Source organism: Leiobunum rupestre, chromosome 7 (assembly GCF_980474605.1).
Source record: "Leiobunum rupestre chromosome 7, qqLeiRupe1.1.hap1, whole genome shotgun sequence".
Taxonomy (NCBI): domain Eukaryota; kingdom Metazoa; phylum Arthropoda; class Arachnida; order Opiliones; family Sclerosomatidae; genus Leiobunum; species Leiobunum rupestre.
In genome coordinates this window covers 50,916,369-50,936,263 of record NC_143390.1, presented here as the reverse complement: position 1 = coordinate 50,936,263, position 19,895 = coordinate 50,916,369, and the positions used below count along the sequence as shown (strand labels likewise).

Sequence of the window (19,895 nt, the reverse complement as noted above, 5' to 3'; positions counted from 1 at the left end):
ACAAACATTACAATAACGAAATATCCAATCAAACTGAGTTAATAATCAGCTAGGCTAATACCCAAGGCACCACCTTAGGCCTAAGTCATCATGCGACTTTTGAAGCCCTTAATTCAGGTGGCCGGGTTACAATGCGTAGGAGGGTGGTGGCTAGCCCTGCATGCCACGAGATCGAGCCAACAGCTCCCTACACTAACTATTACCGTTAACCTAGACAAGTTTTTATGGAAGGGGAAACCGAAGAACTCGGTGGAAAACCCCTTAAACCAGTGGGGAGAGAACTTGGAAACTCAACGCAGAAGGAGTTGTTCCGAGTTTTTTCACCCAGTGCCACAAGTTAAAACTGTCGCGACGGTGAGCGTTGACGAAAAAAAGACCAACGAAACCAAACCCAACCGCAAATCAATCCATTAACGCTCACCGTCACACGGTGGTTTTGCCAACCCTTCGAGAAACTGCGTACGCAGTGATTACCCTTTGCCCCGAAAATGTGAACGCGTTCGCAGGCCTGACAGACAGACCCACAGACAGACAGACACGGTGATTGTATAACCCCTCCTAGGGGACTTTGTCCCCTAGTCTCTTACCCGTAGGATTGTTCACGAGCCGACCTGAGCGAGTCTTTTGATAGCTCGGCTCGACTCGACTAGCAAAAGCTATAGTGTTGGTGGAGGGAAGGAAGGCAAAAATAAACAGTAATTTAAAGTCGGGGGTATCACCACTCGTAGTATTGGGGCTGAGATAAGCTTTCTCCCACACTCGACAAAGGTGCTGGTTTACGGACTGACCTTTTTATTCATGCGGGGGTGTAATATGGCTCGATTCCTATGGGCTCGGCTCGGCTCGGCCAAAAAAAGCTCGCCCGTTTAATAATCGAGCCGCCGTTGAGTCGGCTCGGATCGGCTCGAACTCGGCTCGCTCGTCACGAGCCCGAGCTGGCTCGAGCTCGTGAACAGTCCTAGTTACCTGTACCAATGCGAACATCAAACCAGCCCTATCCACGGAAATGGTTTTGCCACATAGCTCTGAGGCATTAAGCTTAGGTTGTAACTAAGCCCCGCCTTGAAACGGCCGCCATTGTAATAAGTCACGAGGTCAAACGCTACACGATACTGCGATATAATCACGGGACCTTATGTAATGTCCATCCTATCATGGCAACGAAAACCGGCCACACCAACGAGCAAGCTACGAATAATGAACTTGTAACCATTAGCGAACATTAAAAAATCATGGCGATAACCTCTTATCGAAAACGTCAACTAATCCAATTTATAACTAAAAAATTGATTTATTTCTTTAAATAACGTTAACGAGGGTCGATTAAGAATCTTACTTGCTGTGAATCGGTGGTGGCGCCGTCGTCGCACTTGAGAGGCCCGGGACAGTCTCTACTCGGAATATATTCTCATCGTCAAGACAATTTAGCATTCGTTGGGGTATTTTACTTGGTGACAACATTGTGCCGTTTTTGCTCGTAATCAGAGTTCAATCATGGAAGAAGGAAGGGGCGTAAAGAATTGTTTTTATACCGTAAGTACAATGCCAATTATATATTTAGGTTTTGGACCAGTTTTGATTATTAAAAAAAACTGTTGTGGTAACGTCACTTAAAGTTGAAAATTAATGTAGTAAGTTGGCAGACGAGTAATCGTAAATTAAAATTAATGTATCTAACTAATTAATCGGAGCCTTACTGTTATCTAACAAAAAAATCGGTGTTTTGAGTTTTTAGATCTAGGGCCCTATAGACTAATGAATTTTGATATTTTTAAGTCGCGATTTCGAATTAACTTTGTTTCCATCTTGTAGTCGCTCTCTATCGTCACTGAAAAATTCTACATTGGTCCTTACTAAAAGATTTTATTTAACAACGACTCTCCATGTACAGTTTACTAACAGTAATAATCATGTTAATACCAGGCCTCCCGGTGTTCCTATTCCGTTAAAATCCTATATTTTAAGACCTATCTTATATTGCCATGTAATTTCTGGAAATGTCCTTTAAATAAATACCTTTTCTCTTTCGGTAGATGTCGAAAATTATCCTATACATTAAATTTTATAGATATCGTATAAATTGTCGAATATATTTTCCTTCAAGGTATATTATTTCCGACTTTCCATTGTTGCATCTAAATATCACAAACGTTCGTTAACTTCTGATATAATTTTATGAAATATTAACTATTTTAAAATCATTTATAGGCGTTATATGTCGTACTTTATGGCGTATTTTTTCTTTGTACCGAAATCGCCTTGTTTTTTTGTCCGAAATATTTTGGACATAACGGAAAACGTGACGACGACGAATTTCACGCTTATTATCAAAGCGCTTCTGTAACCAGCAGCTTCGAATGTGACCTGGACAAAGTAATTGCTTCCACAAATGGCCATTTGGATTCACGGAATGTCGGTTCAAAATGCCGTTTCGAAACTGACTTCGCCAGCGTTTCCAAATCGAAGTTGAAAAAGAAACCGCGTTCTATTTCGGTGACTGACAAGCCAGACAAAATAACAGTTGGCGACGTTTCGTCAGACAATCTAGGCCCAAGTACTCTCCATATACCTGTGGAAATGCATCCGTCTCCTGACGAGAATGAAGATTTATCTCTTAAGTGTGTTCCGAATCACTTTTAAAATATTTTAAAAACCATTGCAAATTTTAGATTTCACTATAAGCGATTTAAAAAATTATATATATTTTTATAAATATAAAACTAGGCCTATTGCAAAAAAAATGTATAAGGAACTCTTTCAAAATTGATTTATGAAACGTTATCTACGTTTTATATACTTATTTTTACCTTGAAAATTAAAATATCTTATATCGTCCAATCAAAATAAATATATTTTCCATTTATGAAATGTTTTCTTAATTTAATTCTCCATTCTTATTGAATCCTAACAAGATAATACAAACGAATGGTCGTTAAGTAGCTTCTTTCTTTGGCTATAGGGATTGAGGAATAGAGGAATGTACTTTTCAATACTAAAGTCAGAGTGGAAAGCCCTATGGAAGCGCATGAAACATTTATCCACACGGGCCAACTTGTTTTCAAGGCGTGAATAAAAATAGTCCGAAGAGTGATTGTGTGGTTTTTACAGTGTGTTAGAGTAAGAACCTACTTTTTTATTCAGATATTGTACATTAGACCAAGTTATTAATTTCACGCCTTTCGGTGATAGCCTTCCACTCTATGACTAAAGTATCAGTCTTAAGGTCCATTTTTTAGCGGAACATTGCGGCAGAAACTGATCTGTTTTTTATTACCACCTCCGCTTTCAACCTTGGTATTGAAAGCTCAGAAAACTGACTGTATTCTCGTTGCTTAAGAGCTAAAGCGTTTTCCTCACCGCCCACAATGAATTAAAATGTTTGTTCAATCTGTAATAATCAGCTAGGCTAAAGCTGGTTTCACACTCGACGGAAAATAAGCAGCGTAAAGTTGAACGTTAGCGGTATATCGAATGGGAATCAATTTTCAGCTCGGCGTTAATTATCGTCTTTCCGGCATATTTTCCGTCGAGTGTGAAACCAGCTTTATACCCAAGGCACAACGTTACGCCCAAGTCATCTAGGGATTTAAAATGCCCTTAAACAGGGGGCCGAATAACAACGCGTAGGAGGGTAGTGGCCAGCCCTTCATGCCACGCAAGCCAACAGCTCCCAACACTAAAGCCCAGTTCACACTGTACAATTAAATGGGACACTTAATTGTATCCCACTAATTGTAAGCCTGAAAATTGTATAGTGTGAACAGAAAAATTGTAACAATAACTCCCACTTTTTCTGTTCACACTATACAATTTCCTTGCTTACAATTAGTTGGATACCATTAAGTGGTCCAATTAAATGTATAGTGTGAACTGGGCTTAACTATTACCTTTAACCTCTACCAAGTTTCGATTTTACGCATGGCATCGTGTCACGGGTATAGTAAATACCCAAAAGCAAAGATTAAGCGGAAAAATGACGCGGAAGCGCAAACGAAATCCGCTTGACGTATTAAGCTTAAAGTTTCCGCTAAAAAATCAACTGTGAAAACGTGCCTTCAGCCCGTCGCACACTGAACGGTTTTTCGTCTTAGCAACTGTTGCTGGTACCGCCAACGTTGTTGGTACCGACGACAATATATCACACATTGCAGTCACGAAAAATGGCGCTGGTGACCTGCTGTTACGACGAACGTCGGTTTCGTACCGACTTCAGCTTCATTGAACATTTTGACGCTACTCTTGGCTTCGGGCTCTGATGTCACGACATTCCATCTCTTTCTAACCAATTAGATTACGGCGGGATATTAATAATTTTTCAAAATGCAAATAATGCACGTATAAATTGATTTATTTTGTTTTTTTTTATCAACCAGAAAATTATTTTTAAGTATTTTTATCGATTATATTTTTTATTTTGAAAAAGTATATTTAGTTTATCCAAGTATCCCAATAATCATTTAATAATTATAAATTAATATTGTTTAAAATGAGTTTTGAGTAATAGGAAATAAACGAATGCGCGCGCATCCTACGTTGTTCCTGCTTCCGGTAGTAGCGAACGCGTAGTGTGCAATAGCCAAAACTTAAGCTAACATCAGCGTCAGCTTCTATTGGCGATGACGGGAAAAATCTAATTAAGATTAAAAATTAATAACCGTCGACAGCGTCAACTTGAAGAAATGTTTTGTCAGTGTGCGACGGGCTTTACAGGGCGAAATACAAGATAAAGTGTATTTCAGCATTTTCCCGATTCCAACAGTTGAAAAATGTTGGTACGTTTGTTTGCTGTAAAGACTCAGTTCGTTTAAGAAATCAATGAACACTTTATTTAGTCTTATTCATCCCTCTCATTTGCCAGCAGTTCAAAGTTTAGTAGCGCTATGTCGATGAACGGCTTCTTTAGGACCCGCCAGTTGTCAGCGTTCAAAATTAAAAAAAAGATTACGCTTGAAATGACGTAGCGTCCTTATGAACTTTGGATCACAATTATCGATTTACCTCCGCTCGTTTCTTGGATGCCTAAGTGCTAAATAAAGGCTTGAAAGTTAAAAATAATTAAATAAGGACGTGCCAAAAAAATGTATATGAAAAAACTATTAGAATACATTTTTTTCTTTACACCGAAAAGCCACGCAATTTTAAAGATTTCAAATGAAAAGTGTAAATTCCAAATTTGACGCCCAAAATCTCTGAATTAAAAAAGAGGGTATCTAATTTTTTAAATTCGGCTAGAAATTAAATGAATTTTTATTATCAGAAAATAAAAATGACATTCATAATAAAAGATACACTAAAATTTAAAATAAAAAAGGCACAAACAATGGTTATTATTTTCGGTTGGTATATTGGATATGGGTCACTTCTTCCTAAAACTGTGGTATGCGTATCGTACGTTGCTTTGAAGTCGAATCACTAATTGGAATATGAAACATTTAGAGGCTTGGAAATGAAGTGGTCCGTTTCTGACAATGTGATCTCAAAGAAATCATTTTCCGATGGACTCTGGTGTAATGGAGAATTATTCTTAGAGCCCGGAGTGAGCGTGAGATCGTCTTCAACAGCGGTGTGCCAGCTTAAAACCGGCGAGGAATCTCTTTCGTTGGCCGAGATCTCCTTCATTGAATCACTGGCGTCGTTGGTCAAAGAAGATTCTTCAAAGAACGCGTCGTAACCACCGTTGCGACCATGCTCTACACGATAATGAACCGAAAGAAACTTCAAAGTACGTCGAAAACGGTTTGGGCAGAAGAAATGCGTCACGCATATTGCTATCCCGATGAAAACGACGCCTACGAGCCACGGAATAATTATCTATACAAATAATAAAAATAAACATGTTCAAATTATTTCGTCGATTTCTTTCAAGTAGTGCCGGTGTACCCAAGGCGATCTTTCATTAATGGCGATATCGACCTTCGAAACGGCTCTTTTAACCTGGAAATTGGCATGCCCCTGTGATAGTGAAAGAGCTATTGTCTAAAGTTAGGTGACCAAATTTCCAATTTAATAGATCGCCATTTTCAAGGTCGAGATCGCCCTATTTATAGTAATTATTTATTATTATAATTCAGGATATTTTTCAAGACAAACATTTTGAATTTCTATAGCACCATTTAGAAGGTCAAGATATCCGTTTGCTAAAGATCGTCTATTTGGGCAACTTTGAACTAAAGGTTGAGATTGAATTAATGCATTATATTCGCCTATAAATGGTTAGAAGAATGGCCAAAAGATATTTCGATTTAATATAGCAATACACTTTTATCAAAAATCTATAAACACTAGAATCAATTATTTAATTTATTAGTTAAGACAACCCAGTATTCAGATAAATTATAGTGTCCGGTCAGAACGAATAACCGGTTAACAATGGTTTTCTGTTTAAATGCTTCGAAAAATAATGAATCATGAACTTACTATCAACCACCAATGCATTTCAAAGCGATATCTCTACAAACACATCGATAACGCGACAGTAAACCACCCGTCACATTTTATGTACGACTCCGAGAAACTTTTACACGTAGTAAGAGATTTTCTAACCTTTTCTGTCTTTGTACGCACTCTTGACGATTCTTGGATCAAGGTCCTGTTATTTGGTTTAAAAAGAACAAATGGTGTCAGCCAGAGACCTTAGACACCAACGGGCTCTCTATTCGCGCTACGTAACGTAAATTGTAGTGTTCGAAGCGAAATCTGTTGCAATTACAGTGGAAAGTCGAAACTAAATTACTTTAATTTTTTTCCAAGTGACCGTTAAAGCAAGTGGCAGCTCGATGTGAAGTCGCTATTGTTTCAATAGAGGTCGCTAGCGTCGAAATAAAAAAAAGGCGGTATTTATACGTACCCGCCGGTTTGATTGGATCGTTTGCAAATTGGTCAATAACATAAATTACAGCAACTATAAACAATAATTTTAGATGGGATATATAATTTAGGTAAAAGCCCACTAAATAGAGTATAAGTTGTCGAACTATAATACTCTACAATGGCTTATTGGCGACGGTATCATTTGGCTACTTTAAACTTTAGCTTCTTTTGACATAAATAGATGGCATCACGGTCTCCATTAAAGTCTCGTTTTTCGAAGAATCGGAGATATTCATGGCCATCTCTAATAACAAGGGCCTTTTCATAATACAGGTGGCAATGATAGAGCTTCCACTTGTTTTAAATGTTACCAACAAACTAGCGGCACAAATATAAAACTAGTCGGTCACAACCACACGTCTGATCCTTTTTTTGATTCGCCACCTCTTTTTACACTTAAATTTTATCCACCAGGTGAGTGGATGCAGTCCGAGCAACGAATCAATTTTTACCACCATAGTTGTGGTAAGGTTACTCAATATCTAACAGTAAGATTTAAGATTTATTAATAGACCCGTATAAAATACAACTCTTTTGAAACAGAGCGGCTCACCACCATCTGTGGGCGCACGGCCAAAAAAAAACCAAGTAGTTTATGTAAAATGGTGTGCCGCTTACGTCTGAAGATAAATTACATTTTAATAATATTAATACAGCCTTCTCAAATTTGATCTGTATGTTTTATTTTTCGTATTATTCATCGCAACATGATTATTTCTTCGTACAGCTAGTCTGAATTTAAAAGTAATAATTCTACATTTAACTCAAAATAATATTTTGTAACATTACAAAAGGTTATTGAAATTAGAGATTCCTGGCTAAGATTCGTTTTGCCTGTCGAGGATGAGTATAGAACAAGAGGTAATTCCCTACGTTGAAATACCCAACCTTGCGATATTAGCGTTTGTATAAAAGGGTTAATAATTTTTGCTAATTAATAAGCCTATTTTAATTATTAAAAAACGTTAAAATAACTAAAATCTAATTTCTGAGGCGTTGTGTGTCGCAAATAACCGACGGTTTTTTTTAAAGAGTAGATGGGACAATTCAGTCCACTAACCGCTATGCGATTAATCATGTGTGAGATATGTGTAATGGCCACGTTAACGGGGGATACTTGGGGATAGGGACGGGGCACCCGTGGCGGAAGTATGACTACTACCCGTTGAGTGGTTGGTGGTCGTCTTCCACATTATCTGCCTCTCAAACGCTTCGAATTACAGGACTACGCCACTAGTCCCGGCAATAACAAACGTTTTTGTTATCACGTCTACTTAATTTTTAAGTTTTTCGTCAAATTAATATAGGTGGCATCGATATCGAACGAGTAGGGAAGCCTTTGAGCTCTAATCTCTTTAGCCTGGCAGTATATGTAGTCTTTGCCCTCTTCTGGACGGATCATCGCAGGATGACGCCAAAATAGACTCTCGGTAATTAAAAAAATTAGCATCCAACCACGAGTTTTGTTGGACTGTACAGAGATATTTATTGAACGTCCATCCGACTATCAAATCCAAGGTGTCACCTACTCCACTTACAAATCACACAACACCTCAAAAGGATTAGTTGGGATTGCACCGAATGGATGGATATCGTTAGAGTCAGATCTTTATGGTGGAAGCACATCAGATAAGGAGATCACGATCAAATCTAAAGTTTTAAATTTATTGGAACCTACCGACTCATTAATGGCAGATCGGGGCTTTCTTATCGAAGATGAATGTAAACAATTCGGAATAGCCCTAAATATACCACCGTTTTTGGGGGTAAACCCAGCTTAAACGAACAAGAGGAAGAAATTACTCGAAAAATAGCTTGTGTAAGAGTGCACGTTGAACGTGTGCGACACTTTTTAAAATTAATATACATATATATTGATTGGAATTAAAGTTTAAGAATTTGAGTTAAAAAAATCAGGGGAGGTAGTTTAAAGTCAATTAGTTGTCTAGGGGATGAATTTGGAATACAATTAAATAACAAGTGTCAGCATTAAACAGATAACAAAGAGACAGAACTGGCAATGGTCAAACAATATTTTATTTGCAACTCAAAATTGGCAACACTACCTTAAAACTAAAACCTAACATCATTGTTTTTAAAACTATCTTAAAAACTAGCACAAATAGATTTATCTAACTTTGGCTGGTTCCCAATGTAGACTTAATAATTGTTTATACGGTACCGTACACATTCCCAATTTCTCTCTCTCTCTCTCTCTCTCTCTCTATCTCTCTCTCTCTCTCTCTCTCTCTCTCTCTCTCTCTCTCTCCGGTTCGAGAACGTTTTTCAACCGTTTTTCGGTTTTCGGTTTTTCCGCCAAAAAGTCGATTTTCGGCTTTTTAGGCTTCGTAGCTTTTGAAAGTTTTTAATTTCGCGCGCGCGCGCGCGCGGGATTTTCTTACTTTCAAATCTCGCGCTTCGGCTCTAAGCCTAACGTCGAGATGTCTTCCAATTCGCAACTTTATAACCCTACTCGTCCAAATAAATCAACCAGACCATCGTATTCCGGTGTAACTACCAGAAATTTCAACCAACAACCCAACTTGAACCACGCTCGCCAGACCCAATCCAAGAAATCCTACCGATCCAGACCACACGATCCCGGCCAACTCAATAAGAAAATCACCGCCTCGCACGGGATTCTTATTGACTCGTCGATATATCCGTACTCGAACAAAGAATTCATGGATGCTTTAAAAATCGCTACTAATCCGGCCCAAATCCATTCGATTGGAAGGGTACAAGGTACTTTTCAATTATTCTTCTCAAACCCGTCCTGGGCCACTGATCTGATCACCAATGGCCTTCCCATGCATGACAAAACACTCGTCCAGTGCCATCCAATTGGAATTCCGCCGACTCGTGTAGTCGTGTCCGACGTTCCTTCTCATTTCGAGAACGCCGACCTCAGAGATCTAATGTCAGCTTATGGTACCGTTGTAGGCCCAATAAAAACTCTCCGGGCCTCTTTCGCCGATCCGGATTTTCCCGCCTTGCAAAGTTTTCGCAGGCAGGTTATGATGAAATTTCCAACCTCTAAAGCCCGAGAAAATCTACCCGAAAGAGTTTTTACGGACCTTGATGACGTTCCCTATACGTTTTTTGTTTCTACCGAAATAAAATGCCACAACTGCCAGGAACCGGGTCACACACGCGACCAGTGTCCGCGACGCATCCGTAACCCGGAAACAGAAGAAACCGTTCCTAAAACTGTGGAAATCGTAAAAGAGTCATCGAAGGATGTTCCGATGACTGACCCAAGTGATTTGGAATCTCCCTTTCCTGAACTCGATATGACCCCTATCATACCGGTCTCCGAAAATAACGAAGATAACATGAGCGTCTTCAAAACTCCTATCAGCTCTCCAGCTAAAACACACCCTCCAGGTTTTACCGTGCTCAATAAGAATAAACGTCAATTGCCTCAACCGGAATTGTCCGGTCCTCCGAACAAAGTTTCCGTAGTACAGCGCGATCCCCCGAAAGCGATGTCACAAAAATCTGCGTCATCTTACTCCAGCGTGGCCTCCCAGAATGACTTAGAAGACTTCCTCGACTCTGACTCCAATCAACTTAATCAAGACTCTGCTCCACTATCCGACTCATCCCTCGTTAGCCTGTTTGACAGCATGTACCGATCAAAAATTCCAATTCTTGAACACGTAAGACAGCATACCAACTCTCCAGCTGCTCTCCTAAAACAACTAAATGACATCAGGAAGAATGACACAGCCTTTCGAAAAAGTCCCCTGTCCCGAATGTCAAAACAAGCTGTGTATCAGTGGGAAAGACGAATTCTCAGGGAGCTCCAGAACGAATCGGGATCGTCGAAGTAATTTCTTGGACTTTTTATGTATTTTTGGTTAAATCTTTGTTTCCTTGCCCTCTCTAAATTTAATTTCGGTTCTCGATTTGTTACGCGCTTTTTATTTTTATTTTCATTTTTCATTTTTATTATAATGTTTTCCATTTATTCTTTAAATGTGAGGGGTATAGGCACCCCCGAGACCAATACCCGCGCCCGCCTTTTTATACAAAATTCTTCCCCCGATATAGTCTGTTTCCAAGAAACTAACGTTACGAGCGGTTTTGGTGCGTCTTACCTCTGGAAACACTGGCCGTATTCTTTCGACCACGCTTTCGCTTCTAAATCTGGGTCAGGTGTTTCCATCGGTATTAAGCCTCATTATCGCTCTTTCGTTCGTGACGTCAAAATTTATTTGAGTAATTTAGTATATATTCGATTTGAATTTTCCCCTCAAAATTTTACTCATTTAGTTTCTGTATATATTCCGTCTAACGACGATCAAGCCGCGTTAGACGTTTTCAAACATTTATCCAATCTAATAGAATCTCTACCTGCCGGTGAATCCTTTATTTTGAACGGCGATTTTAATTGTACCCTCGATGAAGCCCTCGATCGTCGAGATTGCGTTAATCGTCGCGTAAACGTCTCGCAGTCCCTCCGTTCTCTAGTCAATGGCCAGGATTTGCAAGATGCCTTTCGAATTTTCCAACCTTACACCCGTTCTTATACTTGGTCTTCCGTCCCTCAGCGTGGGCGTATCTTTCGGGCACGCTTGGACCGTGTTTACGTTGATAGCGCTACTGTAGTCAAAGCCTGTACTCATGGGGTTTGTCCCTTTTCGGATCACTGTCCGGTAGTTCTGCGTCTCGCGAGTCCCTTTGCGAATGTCCGCCCAAAACCGGCTTATTGGAAATTAGACGTCAAAGCTCTTGACGACCCTGACTTCGTTAGCGACGTGAAACAGTTTATACGTGAATCTATCAGTGAACAAGTCTTGAACTCCACCGACCGCTCGTGGTCGTGTTGGTGGTTCAATGTATTTAAACCTAAAGCCCGTGCAATTTGCCGTGACTTCTGTAACTATCAATCTAACCTAGAACGCTGTCGCCTCCGCGACTTACAGCGTGAAGTTCACGCTTTAAATGACCCTGAAAGCCCTGACGCTCAAGAACTTCGATCCCAATTAAATGATAGTCTAAATAAACGCGCGAAGGATGCTCTTTTGAAGTCTCGTATGGCTTACGTAGCCAATGTTGATAGTCCCTCCGCCGAATTTTTCCGTTGGACTTCTCGCGTTTCTGCCGTGAAACCAATGGAAAACGTTTTTAATTCAAACGGTGACTTAATATCCGACCCTATGCGAGTTCGCGATACCGTTATTAACTTCTATTCTGACCTTTATTCTAATCCAAATTCTGAAACGACTCCTTCCGCTCTACCCCCTTTTCTTCAAAATTTGCCTCAGCTTTCTACAGACTCCTCCAACAAACTTAAAAATCCTTACTTTTTTTCTGAATTTACCGCGGCGCTCAAATCCATGTCTCGGGGTCGCTCCCCGGGTCTGGATGGCCTTCCAGTTGAATTCTACACTACCTTCTGGGATGACTTAGGTCACGCTCTTTTCCAAGTTTACCGCGAGTTACTTCTCGACTTGAATAATTCTTCTTTCTCCTCCGCCTTCTCAAAGTCCGTCATGTGTCTGTTACCAAAGAAAGGTGACCCTCGAGATCTTCGAAACTGGCGCCCCCTTTCTTTGACTAACGTTGATTACAAAATTTTTGCCAAAGTTCTCGCTCTTCGTCTTAATCCTGTTCTCTCCGATATCATTTCTCCATCTCAATCCTATTCGGTCCCCTCTCGTACTATTTTTGACAATTTAAGCGTTCTTCGAGATCTCATAGATCTCGCTGACGCCAAAAATGAACCCCTAGCTTTCGTTAACGTAGACTTTGAAAAAGCCTTTGACTCTATTTACCATGATTTTCTATTTAAGGTCCTTTGCGCTTTCGGCTTTCCCCCTGAATTTTCTGGTCCTCTCGCTATGCTTTATACAAATTCGTCTTTTCATATTAAAATTAACAATTCTCTCTCCCCTTCCGTTAATTTTGACCGCGGCATTCGCCAAGGTTGTCCTCTTTCCGGCGCTTTATTCTCTATCGCTATTGAACCCCTCCTTCGCCTTCTCGATACGGAACTTTCTCGCCCTCATGAGATGGTCCCTCACCGACGTCTTTCCAACGAGACGTACGCGGACGATCTCACTGCCCTCGTTCGTGATGACTCGGAATTCCCTATTCTAAGAACTTGCCTCGACACTTTCTCCGTTCTCTCTGGAGCCCGGGTTAATAACCTGAAATCTGTCGGCCTGTGGTGTGGCACTTGGCGCGGTCGCGTTGACTCTCCCCTAGGTTTCAACTGGTCATCCGATGGCTGTAAATTACTAGGGGTCCATCTTGGTAACAGCCAAACTGTCATTAATAAAAACTGGACTGATCTCGAAGAGAATTTCCTTCGTGTTCTCGCGCGTTGGAGTCCCATAAAACCTCACTGTTCTTTGTATGGCCGAGTCAACATTGCCAATCAGTTGGCCGCTAGTGTCCTATGGCACAAACTTAAAGTTTTAAATCCTCCACCCGAATTTGTTGAACGTTGCCAAAGCGCTCTTGAGGCGTTTGTTTGGGACAAAATTCACTGGGTAAAACGAAACTATTGTCTTCTCCCCAAGCAAGTCGGAGGCCTCGGCCTGGTCTCGATTGCGGAAAAAATCCGGAGTTTTCGCGTGGCCAACGTTGCTAGTCTCCTAGCTTCTGCCCCGACTCAACCCAATCATATCACCGCTTCTGCATCCGTTCACGGCATCTCCCATTCACTTTCTATTCACTTTTTAACTAAAAGTCCCCGTACCTGCCCTTCTAAGTATTATGATTCGTTATCTACCGTCTTTTCTACTGTTAATTTTAATCTTTCGCTAGAAAATTCTGTCTTTGAAGTTTTATCCAATGTCCCTCTTTACGACAATCCCGCCATCACTGACTCTGATAAAACTCCCTTTTTAGGGTATTTATTTAATAGATTCGCTCGTGACGGTGTTTCCACCGTCATGGATCTTTTAGACCCCATCTCCCTCTGGTGGCGTGGCGTCCCAGATCTGATATCATCACCAGAATCTGTCTCCCGTTTGACAGTTAAATCTTTTAAAACCTTACAAAAAGGCGTCCTTGACGCCTTTCCCGACATTTTTGACAATCACGGAATTCGTGACAATCATGTTTTTGGTGATTTACTTTCCCCGATCATTGTTTTAAATCTTCCAGGCTCTCTTAATACTAAACTCCATCTTACTGGTGTAGGCCTTTCTAGAATCGCGTACTCTTACCTAATTCGTACTTCTCTCAATTTTCCCCACCCAATTCGTCCACCTGATCTCACCCCTCCGAATACTCTTAAATTTTGGCACGTTAATTCGATAAGCCCGTTTTCTGCCCGTCATGAAAATGCAACACAGTGGCGTTTACTCCATAACGCCCTCCCGGTTCCAACTCGTTTAAACCACTTTGACCCAGACACTTACCCGTTTCGAGACTGTCCTTTTTGTCCCGCTGTCGGTGACGTCCTACATATGTATTTCAACTGCCCGATCGTTACGACCATACTGATTGACGTTCAAAATTTTCTCTCGAAACTGTTGAATCATTCCCATAACTCGTATCATTATTGGTTCCTTATTTCTGATTTTCGCCACCACCGCGCTTGTAACCTGGCCTATGTTCTTTTGAAAGACACCCTGTATCGTGGGGGCCTGCGAGATGGTTACGCGACCAACCACAGAATTACTCCAGATTATTTTGCAAAAAGTACCTTCAATCGTTTTCGCTCCCGGTATATTTCTCGTATCAAATTAGCCTTTACGTGGGCTCTTCAACACGATAAATTAGTTGAGTTTAATGCTACCTGGTGTGTAAATTTGCAAGAATTACAAAAATATTTATAACCGTATTATTCCAGTTTGATGTTCAAAACATTTTATTTCAATTTTAAAACTTGTATACTGATTGCCACTTGTAATTTATTAATTTATTCAATTGTAACCAACTTTAACCTGTATATGTATTTATGTACGAAGATATTTATAATTGTACCCATTATTTTTCCAGCTAGATTTTCAAAAACATTTTGAAATATGTATATATTGATTTGCGCTCGTAAATGTAAAAAGTTCATTTGTAACCAATATCTAACCTGTATATCTAAATTTGATTTGGCTTAAATAAAGCCTTTTATACTCTCTCTCTCTCTGTCTCTGTCTCTGTCTCTGTCTCTGTCTCTGTCTCTGTCTCTGTCTCTGTCTCTGTCTCTGTCTCTGTCTCTGTCTCTGTCTCTGTCTCTGTCTCTGTCTCTCTCTCTCTCTCTCTCTCTCTCTCTGAGAGGCGCGAAGTCTTCTCACTTCCACAACGCTCCGTTTTTTATTATTTTTCACGCAGGTAATTCGCCTCTTTCTTTTCATGATTGCTTATTTTCGTTATTATTATCACGGACACAGTCTTTTTCAAGACTATCCGCTTTAATTGCATTTTTATATTAGTCGCGAAACGCGTTTTTTTAGTTAACGCGCCTTTGCGTTAAGCCTTGGTTAGCCCATGGCTGACGCAAAGTCGGACGGTGACGCGTACCAGTCCGCGGATGATGCTGTCCTCGGAACCGGCACGCGCCATTTTTCCCCGGGCTCAAGGTCAAACAAGTCTCTCATCTCCGTCTCCAATTCGGGCAACGCTGCCGTTACACATACGAGCGTCACCCCTTCACCTGTCAATCACATCACCGCCGTTCACCCAACGGGCGCTCCTCCCACCTCCTCGTCTCTCTCATCAGCTGGTCACGCCGCCGTTCCAATAACGAGCATCACCGCCACGGCCGCAACGCTCTCTACCGGTAGCGCTGCTGTTTTCGCCACAGGCACTACTCCCTCCACTTCGTACGCTAACATCGCTTCTTCAACCGGTGATGTGACGAACACAAAACCGAAGGTACGCCACTTTCAAGCAAATAACACTCACTTAAAATCCTGGATGTCACGAGCCGTAACTTTCAAAGCTCCACATCCAAACACTTCGCTAAACGAATATTTACAAGCTATCTCCCACGTTATTCCGGCTGACCAAATCACGGACTCTGCCCGTATTTCTGGTTCGGTGCAAGTATATTTCCAAAACGCCAGTTGGGCCCAGCAGCTTATTGCCACTGGGCTTGATTTCCGCAATGAACATATTGACATTCTTCCAGTGATCGTTGCTCCCAAGCGCATCATTGTTTCTAACATTCCGCCCTATTTCCTTGATTCAGACCTTCGCGCGCTGATGTCTGACTTCGGCGAAGTGCAAGGACGAATTGAAAAACTGCCGGCATCAGTTGACCAGTCAGTTTTTGGCTCGGTTAACAGTTTCCGCCGCGTAGTACACATTCGTTTCGCAACGGAAAATGACTTTATTAGCCTACCTTCTTCAGTCGACTGCTACCTGGGCTCAAAACGGCTCACTTTCTACCTCAATAACCCTCTCCGCTGTCATATCTGTAAGGAAATGGGCCACCAACAGCAGAGTTGCCCGAATTTGCCATCCCGGCAGTCAACTAACGAGCCAACCCCATTCGTACAAGCTGAGAACTCCGAAACCACCCCGAAACAAGTCGACGCGCCCTCAGATACTACCTCAATAAACACCGTTGAACCAATGGACGCGTCGATTGACAACGACTCGACCGTTGGTTTTAGGAAACCGAAAAGCCGCACCAGAAGGAAGCGCCCTTACCAACAACCTTCGAATGGCACCGTTGTCGAACCTTCGAAGAAGTCTATAACCGTTAGGGCATCGCCAGTTCCTGCCCACAAGTACTCTTTCGTCTCGGCGACGAATACTTGGGGAGACGCTGATGGCTGTTTTACACCCACCATCGACCACGCAGCCCTTGTGGCCTTTACTGAGGCGGCTTTAAAGAGTTCGGCACCTGACAAACGTCGTCTAATCGAGAACATTGTTACAGACGGTGACTCCGCTTCGGCCCTCGCCCGTCAGGTGACCATTTTGGCATACACTGATCCCACCATCGCTGCGGATACCGACTCTGCTGCCCGTCATCGCTTGCGTAGACGATACATGTACATCGCGAAGGAAATCCGCCGGTTGTACTCTTCATCAACAACGACAGATAATGACTCCGATGCATCTTCCCTTTCGCAGCAATAATTTATATATTTATCTATCTATTTTCTCAACTGTAAATTTTTACATAATTTTAATCGTAATGTCTATTATGTTTAGTGTATTAACAGTTAATATACGTGGCATGGGGACCGCCGTCAATTGCGTCCGCGCTTTTGACTACGTCAATCGTTTTCTCCCGGAAGTTGTTTGTCTTCAAGAGACAAATGTGTCCCTCGCGTTCTCCCGTACATTTATTTGGAGCCAATGGTCCTACCGGCTTTTCCACGCGTTTCCGAACCAATCTCACGGCTCTGGCGTAGCTATCGGTCTCTCGCCCAGACTTATGTCAAAGCTGGACCACAGCGAGACCTTCGAGAGCCACGCGGTATACGTTCGTCTACGCGAATCTACACCAACTTCTAACATCGACCATTTCAAGCACGTTTTCAACGTTCACGTTCCTCCTAAAGACGACGTTAAAGCGCTCGCTCTTTTCGACTTCATCTCCCGCCATTGCCATCAGGCGAATGATGAGGACGAAATTTTCATCTGCGGAGATTTTAATTGTACCCTTGATCCACCCATCGACCGTGAAAATTGCGCTGACCGTCGTCCGCGTGTCGTGACCGCGCTCCGCGATCTCATCACGCGTCTCGACCTCTCCGATGCATTTAGAGCTATAAACCCTACGCTCCGGGCTTTCACCTGGCGCTCTTCTACTCGCGATAACGATCAAATGTGCGCGCGTCTCGATCGCGTTTACGTTTCGTCCAACACTCATCTGCGAAGTGCTCGTCACGTTCCCACCTACTTTTCCGATCACGACGGAGTTTTCTGCGACTTTTTCGGGTCTTCTCCCGTGCCACGTCGCGCGCCCTATTGGCGTTTCCAATCTAGTCTCCTAACCGACGATACCTTCGTCGCGGAAATGCGGGATAAACTAACAACTCTCCTGGAAGAAAAGCCCGAAGACGTCTCGTTCGGTATCTGGTGGTTTGACTTTCTAAAACCGCAGATTAAGTCTTTTTGCGTGTCTTACTGGCACGCAAAAATTACTAGAGATAACTCGAGAATCGCGCTCCTCGAGAACCTTATCGCCGCGGCTCCTGCTGCGTCGCAGTCACGTGAAACGTACCTTACCGAATTGAGAGATCTGCAGCTAAGCAAAGCGCGCGCCACCCTTATGAGGGCTCGGTCCGAGCATTTTGCGGCGGTTGATACGCCCTCGAAATCCTTTTTCAATCTCGAGAAAAAAGCTTTCTCTGACAACGTCATACACGGCCTATACGGCCCGGCTTGTCAACTATTTACCGAACCTACAGAAATCCGCGGAATCGCTTCGGATTTTTATAGTTCACTCTACTCCCCAGACGCCTCTCTCGCGCCTTCCGAGGCTGACGAGACTACTCTGCTCGCCGACCTGCCAACCATTGACCCCACCTTAGCTGCAGACCTTGATTCTGACTTTACCAACGAGGAGACCACCTCCGCGGCCAAGTCTCTTTCTCGGGGGAAGTCGCCGGGAAGGGACGGACTCCCTATTGAATTGTCTAAACAGGCCATCTACCAGTGGGAGCGAAAAATCATGAAGGAAATTGTAGCGGAATCGTCTATTTAATTTTTATGGGTATTTTACATTTTTGTTTATTTTTCCTTCGTATTTTACGGAACTTGATTTATTTTTCTATGTACTGGTTAATTTTAATTTTAATTTTAATGCTTTCTATTTATTCTTTAAATGTCAGGGGCATTGGTACCCCCGAAACCAATACCCGCGCTCGTTTATTTATTCAAAATTCTAACCCTGATATTGTTTGTTTTCAAGAAACTAATGTTAAAACGGATTTTGGGGCGTCATACCTTTGGAAACACTGGTCGTATTCTTTCGAACACGCTTTTGCTTCTAAAATGGGTTCCGGTGTTTCCATCGGTATGAAGCCCCATTTCCTCCCTTTCGTTCGTGAAGTCAAAATTCATCTAAGTTATTTGGTTTATATTCGTTTCGAATTCACCCCTCAAAATTTCACTCACGTTTTCTCTGTTTATATTCCGTCTAATGACGATCAAGTTGCGTTAAACGTCCTTGATCATTTAAATTTGCTAATTGAAAATTTACCTGTTGGTGAATCAGTTATTTTAAATGGTGACTTTAATTGCACCCTCGATGAAGCTCTCGACCGCCGCGGCTGTATTGACCGTCGCGTAAACGTCTCGCAGACCCTCCGTTCCCTCGTAAACGGCCAGGATTTGCAAGATGCTTTTAGAATTTTCCAACCAAATACTCGTTCCTATACTTGGACTTCCGTCCCTCAGCGTGGTCGCGTCTTTCGGGCACGCTTGGACCGTTTTTACGTTGACAGTGCCACCCCTGTCAGAGCGTGTGTTCACGAAGTGTGTCCTTTTTCGGACCACTGCCCAGTTATCTTACGTATCGCCAATCCGCTTTCGAAAGTTCGGTCTAAACCGGCCTATTGGAAGTTGGATGTTAAAGCCCTTGAAGACCCTGATTTTGTCAAAGACGTTAAAACTTTTATCCGCGATTCAGTAAATGAACAGGCTTCAAACACCACTAATCGCTCTTGGTGCCAGTGGTGGTTTGACGATTTTAAACCGAACGTCCGCGCGCTTTGCCGCGAATTCTGCAATTTTAAATCTAATTTAGAACGGTCTCGTTTACGGGACCTGCAACGAGAAGTTCACGCTTTTAACGACCCAGAAAGCCCCGATGCCAAAGCACTTCGTTCTCAATTGAACGACTGTCTGAATAATCATGCTAAGGAGGCGCTCTTAAAGTGTCGAATGTCTCACGTTGCCAATGTTGACAAGCCCTCGGCAGAATTCTTCCGCTGGACTTCACGAGTATCTTCCTCCGTGAAGCCTATGGATAGCGTTTACGACCCCAACGGTGATTTAGTCTCCGATCCTCCCCGTCTGTTAAAACACATTTCTCATGTATTCTATATTGTTGATCAGTGTATATTTATGTATATAACCCTTTTAATTCATTTGCAAATACATGT

The 19,895-nt window shown here is 42.0% G+C and overlaps 2 protein-coding genes across 2 annotated transcripts; one reads left to right on the top strand and one right to left on the bottom strand.

Annotated features, from left to right (window-relative positions):
- Positions 1-1,333: 1,333 nt before the first annotated feature.
- On the top strand, positions 1,334-2,869 carry LOC149936860 (uncharacterized). The gene is made up of 2 exons (XM_090153014.1): positions 1,334-1,533; positions 2,209-2,869. The coding sequence occupies exons 1-2, from the start codon at positions 1,495-1,497 to the stop codon at positions 2,638-2,640; spliced, it is 471 nt and encodes a 156-aa protein (XP_090009140.1). The 5' UTR covers positions 1,334-1,494; the 3' UTR covers positions 2,641-2,869.
- Positions 2,870-5,223: 2,354 nt separating this feature from the next.
- LOC149936859 (uncharacterized) lies at positions 5,224-6,475 on the bottom strand. Its single transcript, XM_090153043.1, has 2 exons — positions 6,418-6,475; positions 5,224-5,811 (listed from the first exon to the last, which is right to left on the bottom strand). Exons 1-2 carry the CDS (start codon positions 6,433-6,435, stop codon positions 5,413-5,415), a joined length of 417 nt encoding a protein of 138 aa, XP_090009169.1. The 5' UTR covers positions 6,436-6,475; the 3' UTR covers positions 5,224-5,412.
- Positions 6,476-19,895: the final 13,420 nt, after the last annotated feature.

Excerpts from the sequence above, each read along its gene's own strand:
- LOC149936860 (XM_090153014.1), top strand. The coding sequence starts at position 1,495 with ATGGAAGAAGGAAGGGGCGTAAAGAATTGTTTTTATACC. Across the intron at positions 1,534-2,208 it reads TAAAGAATTGTTTTTATACC|GCGTTATATGTCGTACTTTA; the intron begins GTAAGTACAATG and ends AATCATTTATAG.